The sequence below is a fragment of the Puntigrus tetrazona genome, chromosome 3, assembly GCF_018831695.1.
Source record: "Puntigrus tetrazona isolate hp1 chromosome 3, ASM1883169v1, whole genome shotgun sequence".
Taxonomy (NCBI): Eukaryota; Metazoa; Chordata; class Actinopteri; order Cypriniformes; family Cyprinidae; genus Puntigrus; species Puntigrus tetrazona.
In genome coordinates, this window is record NC_056701.1 from 7,417,184 (window position 1) to 7,438,649 (window position 21,466).

A 21,466-nucleotide genomic window follows, 5' to 3' on the forward strand; every position below is an offset into this window, starting at 1 on the left:
GTCTCTTCTGTTCACCAAGGCTTCATTTATTTGATCTAAAATACATTCTATCTGAATGCATTTTAAAATGCAGTTTATTTCTGTGATGCAAATCTGAATTTTCAGCAATCATCTGACTACAGTTTTCAGTGTCACATGATCCTTCAGGAATCATTAGATATAATAATATTAATAATAATAAATATAGATTTATATGATTTATATTTATGATTAAATGATGATTAGCCTAGTCTATAACATAATTTATGTTTTTTGAAATTTTTTTATCCTTTATTGCTTTATATTTGATTACTTTGTACCGAGGACATGATCAAATAGAACTGAAATAATAATTATTCTGCTTACAATATCTCTTATAATCTGTCTCTTAAGGACTGTCCTACAGACGTAAGTGTAACAATTGTTTAAATATTACTTTTTTCTTTTAACACTGAATTTATTACTGACACACTATTTTCCTATTTGAATCTGCATTGTTAAAGGCACTATATAGTAAATTGACAAAATATAGTATCCTGACCTTACTTGACTTTATGTTTTGTTTTGGATTGTTCTGTTTTTAAACAAAAATAAATAAATGTATTAATTGTTAATAATAATAATAATAATAATAATAATAATAATAATAATAATAATAATTTATAATTTAAACTTGAAATTAATCAGAAAATTCTCCCCATATACAATATTCAAAGAGCTATCGTCCATATGTCCAGAATTTCTGCTGTAAATATAATTTTTAAAATAAAAATATTGAATTAAAAATGTTAATTTGATAAATTAAATAAATTAACCACAACTCATGTTGTAATTTCAGAACTGTTCTACAATTGAAATTACTGTAATTGGGGGCAAATAAAATATTATTAATATTTATTAATTTAAAAACTTTTAGGGCCCCCGCTTGAGAACCAGTTCTAAACGCAATGCATTTGCAAACCACAATATCATGTCACAAACGAAACGCAAAAAAACGCTGCTGAAGAATTACATCTCGCCACTAGGTGGCAGGATGCATCCGCATTTTACACAAGCAGCGTGTATATAAAATAATGGATTTTCTTTTATGAATCTTGTAAAGCCAAGATTCATAAAATTCTCTTTTATCTGAACCGAAGGAACATTAACGCCTAACAAAAATTGCAGGGCAGCAGGCAGATCAATCAAACCACTTTGCTTTTAACGCTCAAATCAATACATATTCACTCGTAAATTTGAGCTGGGAATAAGGGGCTTTTGATTTTCACCTGTGGACTACAGTATGTGAGAAAAGTGATATCAGCTAAATGAGTGAGTGTGAATTCTCTTTACTCACATGAAACTTTCATGCGGGTCTGCAGTCGCAGCGGCCCGGTTAAAGAGCTGCATGCCGTCGGCCATTACAGGAGGTCTTTAGCGGCGTGTTGACAAACGCCTCAGGTACGTTTATCGATGATTGTCAACAGATCTGTGAAAACGAAATCTAGAACTCATAGCAAACTTCACGCTTAAAATTCAACTTCCTAAAAAGTTCCACCAATGGTAACTTTTCTTTTTTTTTTCCCTCCTTGATAAGTTGACTTCAAACTTAAAAAGGTAGTCAATCGTAAATTTAGATTTTGTCAGACCTTACAAACCCTTCGTTTACTTTTGGGACACAAATTTATATAAAACAATATATATTTCCAGAGCTTTCTGATCCTGGTTGCTACAAGGGTAGACTACTACCGCGTTCAAGACCCCGGACATCTTAAAATTAGATGTTGAACTGTAATTTATAAAACTACAAGTATACTTCTTGTGCGCAAAGATACTTAACAATGTCCTTCATGCGTGGTAGTTATTGTTGCTCTCAGCGGAGGGTCAGAAATCTCTTCGATTTAATTAAAAAAAACATTTACCCTGTACATCATTAATAGCCTAATGTTTCAAGGAAATTGTTTTTCGAATCAAGAAAAGACACTTTTGTTGGACTTTTTCTTTTATTTAAAAATATAGCGGTTACAGCCTCGAAAAGGCTGGCAAGCATGAATATATACATGATGAACATAGAAACTGTAGCAAAGATAGGAGAGACAAACAGCATTATTATCACGTAGAGGAAAAACATGAAGACAACCTTTGCTAAATCCACCTCGCACACAGCCACACAATTTCAGATATAAACAGACTTCTCTCATTTTCCTTATGTTTTTATCTGGCTAAATTTAAAATGGACTGCTAGCACAAGGCTATGCAAATAAAACAGAATGCTAACCTCATGTCTTTTGCTCTGTCCCTGAGGTTCATCTCGAAGCAAATTAGGTAAATTCTTGCTAAGCATTTCTGTCTACAGTAATCAAACCAAGATGGATCGTTTGGCCCATATCTGAAATAGTAGATTAAGGCAAAGCCTAATTCATTCACCATGTTAAATGATATTCAAAAGTCAGGCTTACTAGGCAGTACATGCTAGATTAGATTTGGCACTTTTCTGCTTAAGGCTGACGTGACCCCAAGTGTGAAGCAGCTGAGAATTCCCTGTAAATCACGTCTTACTATAGTCTTGACATCGAAGACTTGTTCCTGGTCTTCACAGTGCCCTGATCTTTAATTTAGACACAGTAAGCTTGCAGACTACTGCGGTTAATTCACACACGAAGATCCGCAGTACTAAAGGCCTCATTTTAGTCACGATTATCTGCTATACTGTATGTAGACATATATGTTCACAATGGAAAAAGTCAAACGGAACCAATGAATTTTAGTGTCTTTGCTCAACAGTGTATTAAAGCACCCCAGTGAATTTACTGAGGAGCAATACCAGTGCCTTAACTTGCTAAAGTCAGAGTTAACTCAATTAATAAAACTGACGTGTTCATGTTTACTAGCAGACAAATCACTTTTTAGTTGTACTTGACATGACACGTATTGTTTAACCAATGGTTTAAATGTTTCAATGACAGAGACAATCAAACTGATCAAAAACTCCAGCAATAAACAGCAGTAGTTCCCCTTGCACGCCATGAAGTGCAGGAAGGAAGTGGTGAGATATGCAAGATACTGAGCAAACAACTACTATGCAAAACACGTACAGACTGAAAAAAGAGATCTGATGGAGGGACACCTGTTGCCACTCTTCCCAAAAGTGGACTATGATCAGTCTCTGGAAAGGTTCTCAAACATCCACCACCTTCAAATCTTCGGCATTCAAGCTCAGACAAGTGCAGTGTGCAATCAGCTGCACAAGGATGTTTCCTGAGCTTCAAAACCACAGTAGCTCTTGAATGACAGTTTTACTGGATACATGACTGCATTTTATGTAATCTATAGATTAAGTATTTGTAGGTCTTTGAGAATGCAAACCCAAGAACGTGTATAATAAAACATTTGGATCATCTCGTAAGAGCTCTCTGCCGACACGTTACTTTTGTGTCAATGGCAGATTGCAGGCATTAACTTTGATAATGTACCTTTATGCAGAGGGCCACTGAACAAGCTAGTGCTTTAAATCAAAAGAACCATTATCTTTAGGCACCAAGTCATAGGCAGGGATCCCACATCTTTTGACCAATGAATTTACATGACCATTCCAGTTGCTTGTGATTACCAGGTAAGGATTTTGTAACAATTACATAGAGAACACAAAACGCATTTTTTTTTTTTTTACAAATGAAATGCTTTATAGCTGAGAATAACTTGGAAAAAATCCATAACCTTTTTAAAAAATCCCTGATATTTCCAGCTTACAACTGTGGGAAACCCTGCATGGGACTATGGTAAAAATGGCTTAAAACTGCATCTGCTTGCACAATCTATTTATGGTTTTGGTGATGTATGTATCCCCTATGCATGTCTTTCCTTTAGCAGAGCTATCAGTGGAACTTGTAGCAGGTCCCTTTTGGATTCAACACATCCAGCTGCTCGTCTTGGCATGGGTCAGTAGTGTGACAGATGGCTTTGGTGTCTGAGCTAAAGCAGTCTCCCCAATTTATCTCTACAGGGACACAGGAACCTGAGGCATCTGTCCAGCTTCGACGTGCTTACATCTACACCACACTTCTCCTCTTTACACAATGTCAAATTCTAGTCTCAGAAAGGTATACTGATTGTAGGGTTTCATACTCGGATCTCATCATCCTCATCTTCCATGAAGGATGAGAAGGCTGGTTCATTGTCTGGGTTGCAGGTGCTGTCGGTAACTCCGATATCTTCCTCATAAGGCTCACTGGTCGGTTTCTCCTCCAAGGCGGCTGAACCTGAGCTGGAAACTGAGCAGCTGTCGAGCTGATGCGGGTGTTTGTGGTGTGGTTCTGGGGTGCTGGTGCCTTCGCTTTGTATCTCCAAGTCAACAGAACTGGGAGCCCTCATGGGACCTTCGCTATGAGCAACTAACCCCTCTGGTTCTTCTTCTTTCACTACAACCTCTGTCATTTCCTCATCCATTTCCACTCCTCCCAGGTTGCAGTGAAGAGGAGATGCACGTCCCTCACTGCTCTTGCCTTCTTCAAACCCCTGGTCATCGTCTTCCTTCTCCATGACCCCCAAGATTTCCCCCAGCATTGAGGGTCCAAGGTCAACATGGAATGACATCACAGATTCAGCTTTCCTCAACCCTCCCCCGTTGTAAGATGGGGAAGGTCGCAGGTCGGTCAACTCCCCGAAATGCTTCTCATGGAGCTCCAAGTCCAGTGCTTCAGCAGAGGCCCCGTTGGAGGGGCTGGAGGTCAAGCTCTTGAGCACCCTCTTGTCTGCCTCCTGTCCTTCTTCATTGTTCAGAAAGGGCAAAGACATAGCATTCTTCACATAGGTGGGTGACTCGCTGGGAGGAAGGAGGGTATTGTCTCGTTGGTCTACTCTGGTGACGGACTGAGAGCGCTTGCTGCTCCGAAAGGTACGAGACAAGAGTCCTGGCTTTGGAGAACGAGGATAGGTGTGACCTTCTTGGGATGGCTCTCCAGATCGAGTGCTGAGGAATGAGGTGTCCCCAAAAGCTTCCCCGCTACGCCCTACATGCATGGTGTGCCGGAAGTCACCCAAGGGAGCGCTGATCATCTCAGTAGTGAGGTCCATACGAGAGCGCCGTTTGGTCTGGGACCCCGACACCAGCTGCTTTAAGATGGGCATCTTGATTTGCACAACTCAAAAACCCAGTTGCGTTTGTGTGTCCAAGAAAGCGTGGTTTTCTTCTAACAAGTCCTAAATGGTTCCAGGCTCAACCAGATTTTGCTCAGCCGTCACTTCAGTTGCCAAACAGAAGATAATCTGTAATTGGAAACAAACAAGATCAAAATCAAATTTTATGGTTAAGTGGAGATGACATCTTGACTCTAAGCAAAACCACAGTGCAAAGCCAAGAAGTTAAGTTAATTATAAGTGCAATGTTGTTTGACTTTCTGGGTGCAAGATCAATACAGACAGAAGAAATTGGCAGTCCAGGCAGAACACAGACAGTTCCAGGATGTCTTATCAAGGATGTCTGGCCAGAATACCAGCAGAAGCTGCAATGTCATTCTTTTAACTGAGCTAAACTGCAGAAGCGTTTTTGGCATTCAGATGAAGTAAGGGTCAGGATTCTTGTGGTCAGGCAGCTGGAGACATTAAAGATAAGCAGAGACTGATAAAGGAACTTAGCGAAGAGTTTATGTATGTGAAATACGCGTGGTGTCATGAGTAATATTGGTGACTTGTCATGAAAATCTGACATTTTTCATGTTTAAGTGCTATAAGTCTCAGATGCATCTACAAACCAAGAAAATGTGAAAAAGAACAACCCAGTGAATTTTTTTTCTCTGCAAATTTGTGAAAAAATGAGCCATTCAGATTTTACTTCCTCATGACGTAGTAAGGGGATCTTATTATTATGTTACCACCCCTTTATGTGCAAGTTTCCACCCATTATGTTTTCGTAAATGACATTGTGTTTCTGCGAATCGAAGGTTCAGTCAAAGCATACTAACTTCTGTCTTTGACTTACGAGCAGACAAGCACTGTTTTGAGTCTCAGCCTCAGAGGAGACAAGAGAGCAGTGGATTTATTGATTTATTTACCGAATATTACTTTGCTACCACACAGATCTAATAAGTTATTTTGTAACTTGTGTGTATTTGACAATTTAAGTGCAATAAGACAAGAAAGAAAACTAGTTTATTACTCACATGTGACAGCTGCTTTCTGTGTATTTGCTTCGGATGTGTGCGATCAGAAGACCGTATATCAAAAATGTGTTAATTTTTTAATATGTCCCTTTTAACACTTACATTTCATGACTTTTGTGAAATAGGACATTCTCAATAAATAAATGAGAATTAACTACATGTTAATGATCCTACAATAATACACAAACACATCGTCACAGATTTTGACCAGCTGCCAATGATACTTGGTCTGCAATATCATCTAATCAATCACCATTGCTCTGCAGTAGAGATAAAACTGTTAAGTGACAGTTACTTCCTCCGTAATCATACATGACTGTTTAAATAGCAAAGACAGGAGCATGGTAAGCCATGACCCTATTGATGGCTCAAGGTAACATTATTTCACACGACTCTAAACTCTAACCTCTACTCTCTGAACGTAGTAGCTCACCAGGGACAACCACAATTAGTCTCAAATTAAGCTTCAACACGTTTACACATACAAGTGCAAACCTCAGACTGGAAACACCACAACAAGGTCTGATGCCCGCCTCACTTTTAAAAAATAAAATGCTTACCCTGACCGGAGAGTCTTGTGGCATTATTCCCAGGTCTGTAAATGAAAACTAAGTGTGAGAGATGGGCCAAATGCTTGGCAGTCAACAGGTTTTTCTTGTCATTGATCTGCTGCAATATTCATGAAGTCTTTTCTTTGAAAAAGAACTGCAAGAGCTGCCCAAACAATTCATGACCTCTTTCTTGCTGAATCTTCCTCTACCAGCTTCGTCTGCACTTCCTCGATGTCCTTACCTGCCTGCGTTTCTATAGCAACACCTCTCCGCACGCAAACAGATGTTAGCGTTTCCTGTCAGCATGCATGCATTTCCCTCCTTTTACTATAAACCAAGCAGTTTCTCTAAAGCTGTACTGATCGAAATATATCTGCATGGTCAATGACTAAATTAAAAAAAACTATTATCAACTATGCACAACCTCAAAGACTAGAATAGAATTATCGCTTTCTTTTGGCACTAAAGATTAATTACACAGCGCAAATTACATACCATGTCTCAGAACCACAGAATATCAAAAATCTGGTTAAATAAAGCATAATGAACATCTTCTATTGTGTCTTCTGTTGGAGACTGACTGAACACATGCAGCCAGCGCCCTCCCTGAAGGCAAGAGAGAGCGCGCGGGTAAGGCTCGGGCTCAGCCAATGAGAGATGAAATCCTGCGGCTCTCCGCCGCACACACCCGTTTCCATGACATCATTCCACGGATGCTCTGAGCAGGGGACAACGAGCCCACCTGAAAACAAAGCAAGCCTTTGCACTAACGCTCAGGAAAACGCTGCATATCGGTGACAATGTCACTGTCTACTGTGCTTTAAATCAAGTAATCTAGCTGTTGCCAGGTTCGTGGACTAGTGCAGAAGAAAGAAATACAAAGAGAAACGGAATGAAAGAACAAATAAATCTAAATCAGAGTCGTGTAAAGTATACAATGCAGAAAAAAGAAAAAACTGTATTGATTTATCATACGTTTCCAAAAAAAGAAGCTTGGGTTCACTTAGGTTTCTTTTCAGCATTTACTTGATCAAAAATACAGTGAAAACTAATATTGTGACATATTATTAGTTTTAAGTGTGACAGTGTGACATGATCTATTCTAATACTGTATGCTGATTTACTCAATTTACTTTCTCAGAAAACATTATTACTAATATCCATGTTGAAAACAGTCTAGAGGACTAGAAAACGTGCCATATTTCAAAAAGAAATCTTTTTTCATTAATCACATATTTAACAATATAAAGTTACTTAAATTATGCATTATTTCTTCTTATTTCTTTTTATGCAAGTATTAGCTTTAAAAAAGCTCCCAAATAGTGCACAAGGCAACCTAGAAATTATTATCATTACTATTGATGTTAACGAACAGATGTAAACAGTGTTATAAACAGTTGTGCTGCTTAATGTTTTTGTGGAAAAGTATTCTTTGATTGATTACATTTATGTAAGAATATATAGCATTTATAACAGAATATATAGCATTCACTCAGTATCATCACATTTTATATATATATATATATGCACAATCAACCCTAAATAACTAACTAAACACATATCTACTAGTTTTTAAATTACTCACCACATATCAGTTCAAACCACTGCTGATGCAAAAGGTTAGCTTCTGCTTAAAGTTGTTGTTTTATAAAGTCAGCTTCAATGTTTTCCCCCCACCACAACCAAAAAAAATTTTTAACTTTAATTATACATCATCGTCATTTCCCAAAAGTGGCAGTCTGTTTTGTCCTCTAATTTGAAAATCATCTAAATAAAATTTTCTAAATAGAAACATGGAAGTCTAATAAGACTAACAAATTGCTTCCCATAAAAAGGGCACAAATAGAAGGCCAAAAGGGGACAGTGAGTAATCAATATGCAAAATTATTCAGTTAGCGACACAAATTACAATGCAGAACAACAGTTCGCTGCAATCTGGACAAAGACGGCAGTGTTTATATGAGGTGTTGCTACTGGGTGGCATGAGCTGGAAGAAAAACAAGCACTAGATGAAAGATGTGAAGCCCTAAATCCCCTTCCGCTGCATTTCTGTCCTGTCCCACATACACCAAGGCCCTAAACATACACAAGTATTTGAACACACACACACACACACACAACACACATTGTGTTACCATGTTTTATGGGCACTCTCCATAGTTTTTATACTATACAGACTGTATATGTTATTGCCCTACACCAACCCTACATCTAAACCTACATCTTACAGGAAACTACAGACATTTTTAGATGTTTTATAAGCTTGTTTCGTCATGGGGACCTAAAAAATGTCAGAAATTTACTGGTATTGCTATCCTTGTGGGGACATTTAGTCCCCGTAACATGATAAATACCAGATGCAAACACACACACACACACACAGCTAAGCAAGCTCCATGCTTTGTCTTATTACATGAAATGTATTGAATTACTGAAATGTAATGCGTTCATTGTTCAAGCTTTCACCTAGTCGTAATTTGTGTACTAAAATAATAAAGTATGCCTCTATATAGACGCATTGCAATCTTAATTAGTCCAAAACCATCTTACCACGCTCTGTTAGCACGTATTGCGGAAAGGTTAACGACCTTTGGTTAACAGCAGTCCATGTGCATCTCTGGACCAGTTTATCAAACGCTTGTGGTCGGGAGGAGCTTTATTTATAGACGTGCAAATATGAAGTAAGTACGAGGAGCATGGGAAGGCAGCGTGGGAAACAACAGGCCTCCGAAGGGGTGAGTGACTTTCCAAATACCCTCGCTACGTCTGCGATAGAAACGCAGTTCATGGGGTGCAGTTGGACTTCCTCTGTGCAGACTAAACACACCTCCCTCTCTCCCAGTGTCAGCTCCTCCTTCTCTACGTCCCTGTGACTCTATACATACTGACCTCTGACCCCCATGTGAGTTTAGGGGGTTTAGCAAAACATACATGTACAGGCAACACATAATGCACGACAAGCATCTCGGAGCGAGCCACAAACGCAGATTTTGAATGACAAAGACTGTCTGAATTCTGCATGAAAAGAAAAAGTGAGTGTTTCTGCGCCACTAGCATCAAATCAGAAATGTATCCTAAACTGTAGGCTGACTACATTAATTATAATATATAACATAATATAGTGCAGTATAATATAATGTAATATATAATATGATATTTATATTGGGTACTCTGCATTACACAATAGTATATTATATTCTTGATCTATATAAGGTCATTGGTATTATAGTAGCTTATAATATAATGTAATATTAATGTTATATTATATTATTATAGTACTGAATATAAATATATTGCATTATATGTAGTGCTGTTTAAGAATTAACACATCCAAAGTATATATATATATAAAGTACACACACATGCATGTATATATTTCATAAATATATTTGTATTATTATCCATTATTATATTATATTATATTATGTTATATTATATTTCAGTGCCTGTTAATACTAGCCTGCTAAACTTTGACCTGTTTGTAGGATGGGCAAATGAGTCTATTTTAATGAGAACATTAAGACAGTGAAGCATGCTGTTTAAGGCTGAAGCACGCTGACGTGTCACATGCACTTCAAGTCGTCTTTGGCCCTTGCAGCAAAAGAACAGAAAGCCTGCTCTCTGTGAACAAGCATCTCTGTGTGAACCAAACAAAAGCGCTGAGTGCATACTAGCACTCAGACAGTGAATGATCTACTGTTGATCTGTGGAAGTTTTTCTTTGCCTGCCCGAGCGGAGGCGCCCAGAGCCACGTGAGCCCGTCTTGTTTCATTACACCATAAATAATTGATCACACGAGTTCCGCTCAATACCACGATCATCAAATCAGCTAGAAAGAAAGACTAGAGCAAAAGCTGAAAGAGGCGCTTTTTAATTCAATTAGTGTCATTGTGCTTTGAAAAGCCCGCAACTTGAAAAAAAAAGTTATTTCCTTGCATCACCTTACAGTAACAAACTGAACGCACTGCAAACCCCTCGGTTTATTAATTATTGATGGGAATAGATTTTTTTTAGAAGCGGGTGGTGATTCCTGCTGGACGTAAATCTGTCAGAGGCGATGTGATGTGATGTGATGAGGTGTGTGCATCCAGCTGGGACAGATCCGTCTGCCTGGGTCCATTAGGAGCCAGTGACCTGGACGGAGGCCTTCATGACCCCGGGGCCGCACAGACAGAGACCCATATGGTACAAGCTACCTTATTACCACAGATCTTTACACAACAGGGAACGCCAAGACTGGTAAAGAATACTAATACTAATGCTTATTTTACTCTTTTTGATTATTTTAAGGTGTCTTTGTTATAGTGCATTTATATACAAGTACTGAGTAACATTATTTAAAAATGCTTACTATATGTTTTGGGTTAGTGCTAGTTTAGTTGTAATGCAGGTTTAGTTGTCTTCCTGGAGCTCCTATACAACAAAAACTGGATTTGAATCATAAAGTGTTATATAAATAAAGGTGGCAAATTATGAATTACTGTTATTACTGCAGTAAATGCATGTAATGTGTAGCAAGGACACTAAAATGCACTATTACCAAATGGATTGTATGCAACCCCTACAGAAATTGATATTAAAGGCCTATTTGGATCAAAATCAAAATGTGAGGGGAAAAAAAACTATTTTGTGCTGTTCTTGTGTCTGTTTTTATGCCCTGTGATGTGACCAGGGAGAGCAACATCTGAACTTTTTTAATAGCAGCAGCACGACTACGGATGTTGATGCAAGTGTCAACCGATCGCGAAACATCTTACATCTGCTCGACCAGAAATAGCCTAAATATTTGATCTGGAGAGCAGACATTGACCGGAGCTGATTCAATTACCCATAATGCACTCTCCCCACGGCAGAGTGACTAAGCACATACGCCGCCTTCTCAGCCCATTTGTCCGCCCCGACGACGAGAACCCCCCAAAAAAGCAAATCAGGCCAGCTCTGAAAAGCCAGCTAATCTGGTAGCGCTGCTCAAACGGGCCTCAGATAATGCTAAGCCGGCTGTTGCTGCCGGAGATCTGAAACCGCGTGCGGAAAGGATGAGGGGAAGGGCGAATAAATGTTATTCACCTGAGATAAGATAATCTTCACACCATGGCCCCTCGTTAACTTCTCTTCCTCCCGTCACACGTTGCGCAACAAACACCTCAGCGTGACGCCTCCTTCCCTGAGGTGTCACCCGCATTTGCTCACAAAGGGTTTCTGGGCTGGATGCGGCACGCCTCTTATACAGAGCCCAAACAGCATGACAATAGTCAGGATGGGGCTTTCAAACAGATCAGTCAAAAGGTTCGAGCCTTATCTCGGGTGTCAGTATCTTGACTGCTTTGTGGTGATTTGGATGATGTAAACATCTTGGCTGTAACTAGAAATTATAAATATAAATAAATATGTTACAGTCAGACTGAAAGACGTACGTCACAGAAGAGACCAGAGGAGACTGGAAGTGTGGGAGAAGAGCAAGAGTGATGGGACTTGGGCACAGAATCTCTCTCTGTCCGAGTAAATGAGTGCCGTGTAAGATTTCATCTAGCTTGTGAGAATGAGGGGCGTTGTAACTGTGTTTATGAAACGATAAATTTAAAAAAAAATGCTTGACTGAATATCTTTTTGGAATTATGAGCAATCTCTAATTATCTGTTTAAAATGATGAGTCAGATGAATATTCTCCTTATATTTATTTGTTTAAATATTTAATATAGTGTCATATTTATATCTTCTAATTTATTTTATATTCAATACACATTCATGTTTTATATTTGCATTGCTCATTATTTATAAGCATTATTAATGTTTATTCATATGGATTGGATTTATATTTATTTTTATATTTTAACACAATTTTAATGATTTTTAATTTATATATTTTGTAACGCTTACTCATATGTATATGCATTTATTTATTTTATATTTTAAATATTTACATTATATTTATTTCATATTTATTACATTTTTATATGTATTTTTATTTTCTAATATTACATTACATCTAGTTAACTGTTCGTTTTTCATGTTTATATTTCTCTTTAATCCATCTTGGTCTCCAGTCTCTCCAAATCCATCATCTTGCCTTTTATTTTAATGTGGGGACAAAATAAAGTACTCGATTTCAATGCTCAATCCTAAAATAACCATGCAATGATTTTCACTGCGCTGTGTTTTTTCTGGACATTGTTGTTTTTGAGCAAAGAACAATAAAGCCATGTAAAGGATTATTCACACGGTAGAAATGTTGGCCTTTACACGCACGATCCATTGTTATTGGCAGGAATAATCACGTCAGCACATCTATATTCATTCTGCTCCAAAGCTAAATATTTTCAAAGCTGCATATTCACGGAGGACGCCCCTCTGATGCAGCTCCCAAAACACCAGCAGACAGACAGACAGACACGCGGCTAACTGAACGAATGAGTGTAGGAACTGCGTCCTATGTAGCCTCCCTATCTGACGTGAAGTACTCACTCAAACAGGAAGTGACCGTTTAAGACACTTGTAAAGAGACAACTGCAGTTTGTTTTGTATTTACAAGCGGTTTTCACAACAGAACGTAATGGTGCTTCGGTCTTCATGAGGCGTTTACTTGCTAATAAATGTCATTAACCCGACAAACTTTGGCAAAAACGACAGTTTGCTTTGATATGTCTTATTAAAGTTTGATTGCAAAACACAGCAGACAGCCGTTGAAAAATGCAACAAGAGCAAGCCAAACTTTAAGTAATAACTAATCAAAACCATTGTTAATGTATTTATTCCCCGTACGATGAGTATTTCTATCTATACACGTAGGGCTATAATCATAACTAGTAGCTTTAATAATCTAATTCTATGAAAATAGAGAGTTCTCATTTATTTGGAATCACTTTAAGAATGATTTTTCATCTGAGGAGCGATAAAAGCGCATTCAGACATTCAATCATAATTCAATTTGCTTTTAAGAGAACATTTATAGCGACAGACGCCAAAACTGTAGCGCGTTAATAATAAACAGAATTTGTTAATTTGCTGATTTTGTTATTTTTCTACTTATGGGTTTTGGTGTGAAAGTGCCCCAATAATCTTAAACTGGCACTTGCTGAGTCATTAAACATCTTTAACCCGTAAAGAACCCTTCAGAACCAGAACATCAAGTCTGGAGTATCGAGTGAAATAGTTGATTCCTGCTGCAGAATGACGTGAAACAGATAGAGATTGCAAGCGAGGGTTTTGGACAGGAAGGGCAAAGTGTCCACACCCTCCCATCCCAAACAGAAATCGACTCCCTGCCCTTCCGTAGGAGCATAAACACTCCATAAACTCAATTCCCCATCACACTAAACAAACAAGCAGCCCAGCAGGCCTCCACAAACGCCGCTGTTATTGGTGCTCCGGTGGCGTTCAGAATCAATTTCATACAACTTTGTACAATTCCGTGAACGGGTTTAACAAAAAAAAGGGTATAACACTGCTTTTAAAAAATGCAAGTTTTCAGTTTTTTTCCGTCTCCGATTTTTCGCCACTAAAGTGTCATTCAGTGTAATAAACTAGTAAGGCACTTTCTGTGGACATAAAATCACTTTTTTTAATATCTTTTGATCTGGACATCTTAACGTCACTGACCCATTTACATTAAGTTCAACTGTGTTTCCATCCAACTGTAAGTCCAGCACAAATCAAAGTGAAAAACACTTTATACACACACAAAAAAACAACAACATGTGGCCAACTCACAGAACCAACGTCAATGCATGTAAACCTTTAGAGGTGCAGATGTTTGCAAATCCTTTCACAGAATATTGAATTGGAACGATATCATTTGGCTTATATTACGTTCTTGGATAATAAGCTTTGAATGTTTGCATCTGTACATATAGTATACGAAACCCCCGAACACAAATGCAACCACCTCCGCTGCCCTAGAACTTTCCTTTGCACTCTTTGCTTTAATGAGAATCTATTTCACCTAAAGGCAGGTTTGACGCCCAGCTGTGAACATTACAATCACTCTCATCCTCACCAGGTGTGATGTTACCGCCAATAAGCATCTCTAAAAACACACGGCCTGCAGTCATAAAACATGCCCGGAATGATTTCATTGATGGGATCCATGAAACCCATTATTCTAAATAGTTTAAACGCTGCTTTGAGGCTAAGAGAGGTGACGTGGAGGGTTTTTGCTTTTCTTTTGATGCGTCGTGGAAAAAATTAAAAATTGCAAAGCCCCATCAGATATTCAAACAATGCCATATTATTACTTCCAGGGAACTTTTTATTGTTTAACAACAAAGAAAAGCTTCTACAACTACCTAGTAATACGCACAATGCACCTTTCCATATATATTCTGATATTGAATAGATTTGAAATATAAAAGAGTGGTGTTAAGAGAAGATGAACACGGAAACGGCTGCTAATTAGATTCTGCTTGGTATTAAGATGCATTTTCAGCCATCTAAACTCAAGCGGTCCGCTGAGATGCATTAGCGTTTACAGCTAAACTTAACATGCGTTTTAAAATGCATCTCCTGTGACCACTTGTGTTCAGATTTCGTCTAGACACTTCTCTCTCGATTTCGTCACTCCACATCACTTTGACAGGAGAGCTGAGTGTGGCGAATGCAAATACGACTGAAGCCATTATGCTGCACAAAGGCGGGAAAGAAAGTGAACGTAAAGGATATGAATAATATATATGATCATAATCCACTTGTGAAGGCACAATATAGTAAAGTTTGAATCGAGCATTTCAGTGTAATTTTCTTCCGGTCTGCAGTAGAGCGGATCTCATTCCTGCATTTTCGACAAAACACCCATCACGATATACATTATAATAATGGTTTACACTGCTCAAAAGGTGTTTTCACTGTGCTAGTCCTACAGAGATTGCAGAAATCATACTTGCATAGCGTGCTCTGTACACATGACTGCATTTGCCACAACCTTTAATGCAACTTGAGTAATTCTATATATAATGCAATCATAAGCACTTGTCGCAATGACTTCATCTCGATGGATGTTATAGTAAAAACAGCACATTTTCTGAAAGGGTTCCACATGTAATGTTCATTCTGTATCCAAAGATGAAAGCCAATCGTGTCCGTGTGTAGCGTTTACACTGAAGACTCACAAACTATTCAAACCAAAGAGCCAAAATCAGGAAAGACGTCTAAATGATGTCGGTTTTGGCGAGAAAAACAAAACAAAGTCACGCTTTTAAATAGTTAATGAGGCCATTATTATGTTTAGGTATTGGGTTTTATCCGAATACGGTCGTGCAAAGCATGTGCTTTATAAGTGCTAATATTATATTAATGGTTTGTGTCTCTATATTAATGTGTTGACACCCTTAAGGGAACACAACTCCTTGTCCCTGTAAAGTTTAAACCGCCAAAACAGGTATTAACAGAAAATAATACCACTAAAGGTAAAATAAATTGGTTTAAAAGACCAGGAAGTACCTTGTTTGATTTACGGAATCCACAAATCTAATGCAATCTGAGTAGTTCCCCCAGGAAGCCGTCTGATTTGGGGTGTCATGTCTGTAACGCGACTTGCGCAGAATTAGCAACAAGGCAAAGTTTAATATTTAGGCTTAATTAAGAGATTCCGATGCATCCCCTATCAAATGCCACTAATTAAACGGTGCAAGATTCTGACGTTTCGGGGGTTTGTTTGGAGGGGTTACACAAGGTTTAAAGCGGTCAGCGAATTGGCAGAGGATCAGAGAGAGCGATTGTGGGTTTGGATGAGGTCGAATTGACAAATTTTTACCCTGCCCGCTGTATCATGTCAAATAAAACTCATGTGATGTCTCCGTCTGCAATTGGTTTCATCAAGCATGTTATTTCCACCTAATCTCATTCCTCCAAACGTCTGTATTTCTATAATAATTGCACACATGCTAGCGGCTCTTTCAGCCATTTTTCAGCCTCCTGCGCTTGCCCTGTTTCGAGGAAAAATACAGTTTATGTGGAATTTCCTGGAACGTGAAAAAAGGCTGGACACACACAGACATGCAGAACTGTCAAGGTCGAGGACATGTTAACACACAGCACAGAGATAAATACCACTGTAAAAACACGCCGCCGTCTGCTTTTTACTGTACATCATGCGCTCTTTTACTGGGAAACTAATATCTTCATTTTAACACCAGATGATCTTATTTTCCCATTAGAAACAGAAACAGATTACATAGTCCAAAACACCCTTCAGGACATCAATCCGTAAAAAAACAGGGTGTTATGTACTAGAAAATTGAATTTTTTTTTCATAAAAGTAATGGAAGTGGAACAAGCCAGCAACGTACATGCATTCAAACCCACCGAGTCTGACAAAAGATCTCATAATTAAGACACTTTGAAAAAGCCCAGGGCAGCTGTTGAACAGTACAGTAATGAGGTTCATGGCACACTATTCAAGTGCAAATGAGAAAGCTCAAACACTACAAGTGCTAACAGCACTGGCTTTCCACAGGCAAAACACACACACTTCTGCTAATTTTGATATAAAACTGGTACAACTGAGATACTGTTCTCCCAAAAGTCTGAGGGATAGATTAGCTCAACAAATTAGCGGACGTCATGTCAAGCAAACCAAGAGAAGGAAAACATATGCTGGCAACGTGTACATAAACTTGCACATCTGTTCCTGGCGGTCCGTTTACTGAGAAGGGAGTGATGTTTGAGAAAATAGAAAGCACTTTAACCTGGGTACCAGGATGACCAGCAGGTGCTGAAGGTCTCTAACTAAACAAACACATTTATCAACTGGTGCACACGTGCATGTGCGGACACACGTGTGTAAACACAGACCTTCAGACGCACTTGAGTGTCGCTCCAGACGACCTCCCCAAAAGCGGCCGTTAACTCACACAATGATTAGGCCTTTGCAAAAACTCGCAACAGTAACAATAAACTACAAACTGTAGCTATTTCAGCTGTCGATACTAATGTGAAAAATGTATATAAAATGCCCTTCAACTGCATAAGACGTTTAATGAATGATTTCATTCTGTGACTCATAAATTTCATTACATAAAAAGAAAACGGTCACGGACATCTATAATCAAACGAAGCTGTTTTTTTAAACTGACTTAAGCAGCTACTGATTTCAAAGGGATTTATATTTATATGCCCTCTATATATGAAAACTGATATCAACATAACATTGAACAAACAGAAAGAATCCAAACACTGCAGTCTTCATTTTGAATTACATATTTAAAGTTTTATAATGGTTGTGAGTGAGTAGGCTTTGCTATTTTTTATGCATAAAGAATATCATAAAGTATCATATTAAGTTAACAATATTATAATAATATTATAAGTATTCACATTATTATTATAGTTTATATTTCACAATTCACTGTCTTTTCTCTCAGAAATTTTCTAACAATTGCAAAATACAGACTCAGAATTGCATAATATAAACCCACAAGTTCGAGATAAAAAGTGACAATTAGTATAGAGTAGCCGATGTATCGATGTGCCCTGTGGTGTGACAAAAATGTAAAATAAAAAATAACCCCTGATAATAATTAACCTCTCACACCACAGCACACGGTCCAGTTTTATTTGTCAGCTACCCATATACTTGAATTTTGATCCAAATGAAAAGAACTGTAAAATATAAACTGCTTAATTCTGACAATTTCTCATAACTTCCGAGTTTATGGCTCTCAAGTGCCTTTTAATATATAGTATATAGTGCGTTTAAGTAAATGAACACATCCTATCGTTTGGAATGAACAGTAAGTGAAATAAGCCAAGGGCTTTATTGTGTTACTAATCCTCGACAGTTTATGTGTATGGCATAGGTGTATGTAGTACGGTTTCTATGAAGCTGTCAAATAAATTCAATTCAACTGAACCTTTTAACTCCCTTGATTAAGACGCTGCTTTTACAAAGTAGGTCATGACCATTCAAGTTCATTACATGCATCCATTGCCACAGGCACCATCCCCGCTCCCGCTCTGGCTCTTCGTGACAGACCTCTCGGTGCTTTCTCCGTTTATAAACCCACATTCAGTTCACAACAAAAGAATGACACAGCGCGTGAATTAACCTACTAGTATTTCACAGCGGTCTTGCACATGGACCTAGAAGCGACGGTGTCGCAACGCAAATGACGTGTGTTGGTCGAGCAAATTTGAGCCCTTTATAGGGAAAAAGAGGGAGAAAATCGATATAAGAGCGTTCGGCTCGTGAAGCGCACGAGCGCCTGAAGAACAATGATCCAGCTGACCATGTGGAGCGGTGACGATGATGATGATGATGACGGATCCTCGTAGAAATAAACAATGAACACGCAGAATGCGCTTGCATCAACGGAAATGAACCGTTTTCATGCAAATGCACGCAAATGTTTAGCGGTCGCATCATTTAACATCGTAAGAAGAACCTTTCGTTGTCAGAACGATAAACACCTTTCCAGGGAGAGACCGGTGACCCTCCCTTTATCGACCGTGGCTTTGAAGACCGATGGAGGGTCTCGTGTTTAGTGTCGTGCGAACTAACGAGAGGTTTGGCACGAAAAACTTTGACCTAACCCGTACAGCCACTCGCTAAATAATGGATAGATCGGTTATCGTGTAAGAAAACATTGAGTTCGCAAAAGCGCTGTCCGTGCAGGGTTTTGGACTGTGTAAAATATTTCGCTCTCTTTAATATGAACTTAAAAACTTACTGTTTGTAATGGTGCGATCCATGCACTGTGCAGCTTGTGGTTTTATCCCCAGGATGTATTACAAAGCGTTTCTGTTTGTTAGAGTTAAATATTTCCCCGTGCTGTTTTCTGCTATTTCTTTATGGATAACGCATGCATCTTTCAGTTGTGACAATACACACCGACAGCCACCCGCATCCTTCCTGTGTCAGGCTCTGCTGTAAACCCAACGCTCTGTGCAATAATTCATCTAACCACGCCCCTTCTCTCAACAGACACGCCTCTTCTTTGTACTGGACACGCCCCTTTGCCCGCCGCGCTTAAAGACACAGCAGGATTTGACTGCCTGATTTTCCGCTTTAAACTTCATATAGTGACAATTTTACGAAATCGGTCAAAAACACGCCCGGGTTATATTACAGCATTAAATCAAAGAGAGCGTATTGCGAAGAAAACCAAGCCTGTTTGAAAAAGTGAAAAAAGTACAGTAAATAAATAAATAATTATATTAGGCAAAGGGGAATCTAACTTAAAAAAAATGAAAAAATATTTATAAACATCAAATATCTGTATATTATTATATTTCCGTATTATTAAACACACATTTCATATTTTTTCATATTCATTATGTGTTTTATTTCAAAATAACTGAGATTTATTGGAATGCACAATGAAAAAATTTGGAACATTTAAAAAAAAAAGCAGCAAACAAACTCTTCATATGTATCATTTACAGCACTATTTATAGTTACATATTGTGTTTTTGTATGTTTTATATATTTAAAGTATTAGTTTTTTATTCTATGTGACCTTTGTAATGTGAACTAGTACATGTTTACATCACCCAATGGGAAAATAACATAATCAAGCTAAAATATTGCTTTTATTGAATTTATTTTTTTAACAATTAATCCTCGAACGGCCTGTATTGCGTGCGGAAAGGGTGCTACTGTGCCTGCCCTCCCAATGGCCCTGCCTTTGTCTTTGGATGTCTCTTTGAAATGCAGTTAACTTGATAGGGATCTTGCGGGGAACAATTGTCAGTCATTGTCCCATTGAAAGTCTAGTCAGTACCCACAGGGTTTTACCGCTGTTTGTATATTCACATAAATCAATTTGCAAAAGGCCATTATGTGTAATTTGCACCTCAGACATGCGCCTAAAGAGAAGTATCCCCTTGCAGTTCAAGGCCTTTGGCACTGTGTGTACAGAAGAAAAGCATGTTTGAACAGTGAGATCACTATCTGCTCTCAACAGGCAAACAGCACGGTCATATATCACTGTTTTTTGTTTTCCAACCTGAGCCATCAGTGTTGCAGTTACAGAGTAAAAGATGTGAATGAAGCAGAAGATTATTACTAGAAGTCTTTCACGGTCATAATTGGATGTACCATGTGATGTTGGGGAAGCCTGCCAGTCACAGTCCTACTGTCTGTAACATCATGTGTTGATTTATTTTCGTACACGGATAAATCATACTTTGTAGGTATGGTTATTGATGGGTTTCGTCTGCGTAGGCCACACTGTAAGCTTGGCCTCTGCTCTTTACTGGGTTATTATTTCTCATCTCTCTTGTGACATCTCTGCTCTTACCCCCTGATGTCCAGATCGATGTTTTCCGGCCTGGAATAAAGAGATTATCTCCAGGCGAACTCTCCCACATCTAAGCTCAGTTTCTTCGGATGTTGAATGATTCAGCACTCACTTACCCATTCTCATCTGGCCCAAATCTATCTTCAGTGTAGCTGCAGGGGAATGAGGCAAGAGCTGCTGAAACGACTCGCTTTTTTATGGATTTTTTTTTCTTTTCTTTTCTTTTTTTTTGGGCAAAACAAGTAGAGTCATGCAAAAATAAGACAAAATATACCCTAGTTATTGAGTAGCATTATAATGGACAAAAAAGTTTATTAAATTTGCTGTAAAACCTGTGTGTGTGTGTTATATTATATTATATGCTGAAAACCTGGACTTTCCATACACTATGGTTAAAAAACAGTGTTGTCACAAAACACTATCAGGACAATATATATTATAAAATATTAATATATGCATAAAAAATAAACAATTTGTGTAATCTAATGATTATATTTAATTATTTTTTTACTTCTGCAAAATTATTGCAAACAGTATTTCACAGTAAAATTGCATTATTGTGTGTCTG

The 21,466-nt window shown here is 38.2% G+C and overlaps 1 protein-coding gene across 4 annotated transcripts; it reads right to left on the minus strand.

The window, feature by feature from the left end:
- Positions 1-1,942: 1,942 nt before the first annotated feature.
- On the minus strand, positions 1,943-19,534 carry cdc42ep4a (CDC42 effector protein (Rho GTPase binding) 4a). Of its 4 annotated transcripts, XM_043235397.1 has the most exons (3): positions 7,163-7,548; positions 6,677-6,711; positions 1,943-5,223 (listed from the first exon to the last, which is right to left on the minus strand). In XM_043235397.1, the coding sequence occupies exon 3, from the start codon at positions 5,083-5,085 to the stop codon at positions 4,078-4,080; it is 1,008 nt and encodes a 335-aa protein (XP_043091332.1). In that variant the 5' UTR covers positions 5,086-5,223; positions 6,677-6,711; positions 7,163-7,548; the 3' UTR covers positions 1,943-4,077. The 4 variants fall into 4 exon arrangements, with proteins under 4 accessions (XP_043091332.1, XP_043091329.1, XP_043091331.1 ...); XM_043235394.1 differs by lacking the exons at positions 6,677-6,711; positions 7,163-7,548 and adding an exon at positions 19,327-19,534; XM_043235396.1 differs by lacking the exons at positions 6,677-6,711; positions 7,163-7,548 and adding an exon at positions 8,253-8,380.
- Between the last annotated feature and the right edge of the window lie 1,932 nt (positions 19,535-21,466).

Coding starts and splice junctions, on each gene's coding strand:
- cdc42ep4a (XM_043235394.1), bottom strand. CDS start 5,085: ATGCCCATCTTAAAGCAGCTGGTGTCGGGGTCCCAGACCAAACGGCGC.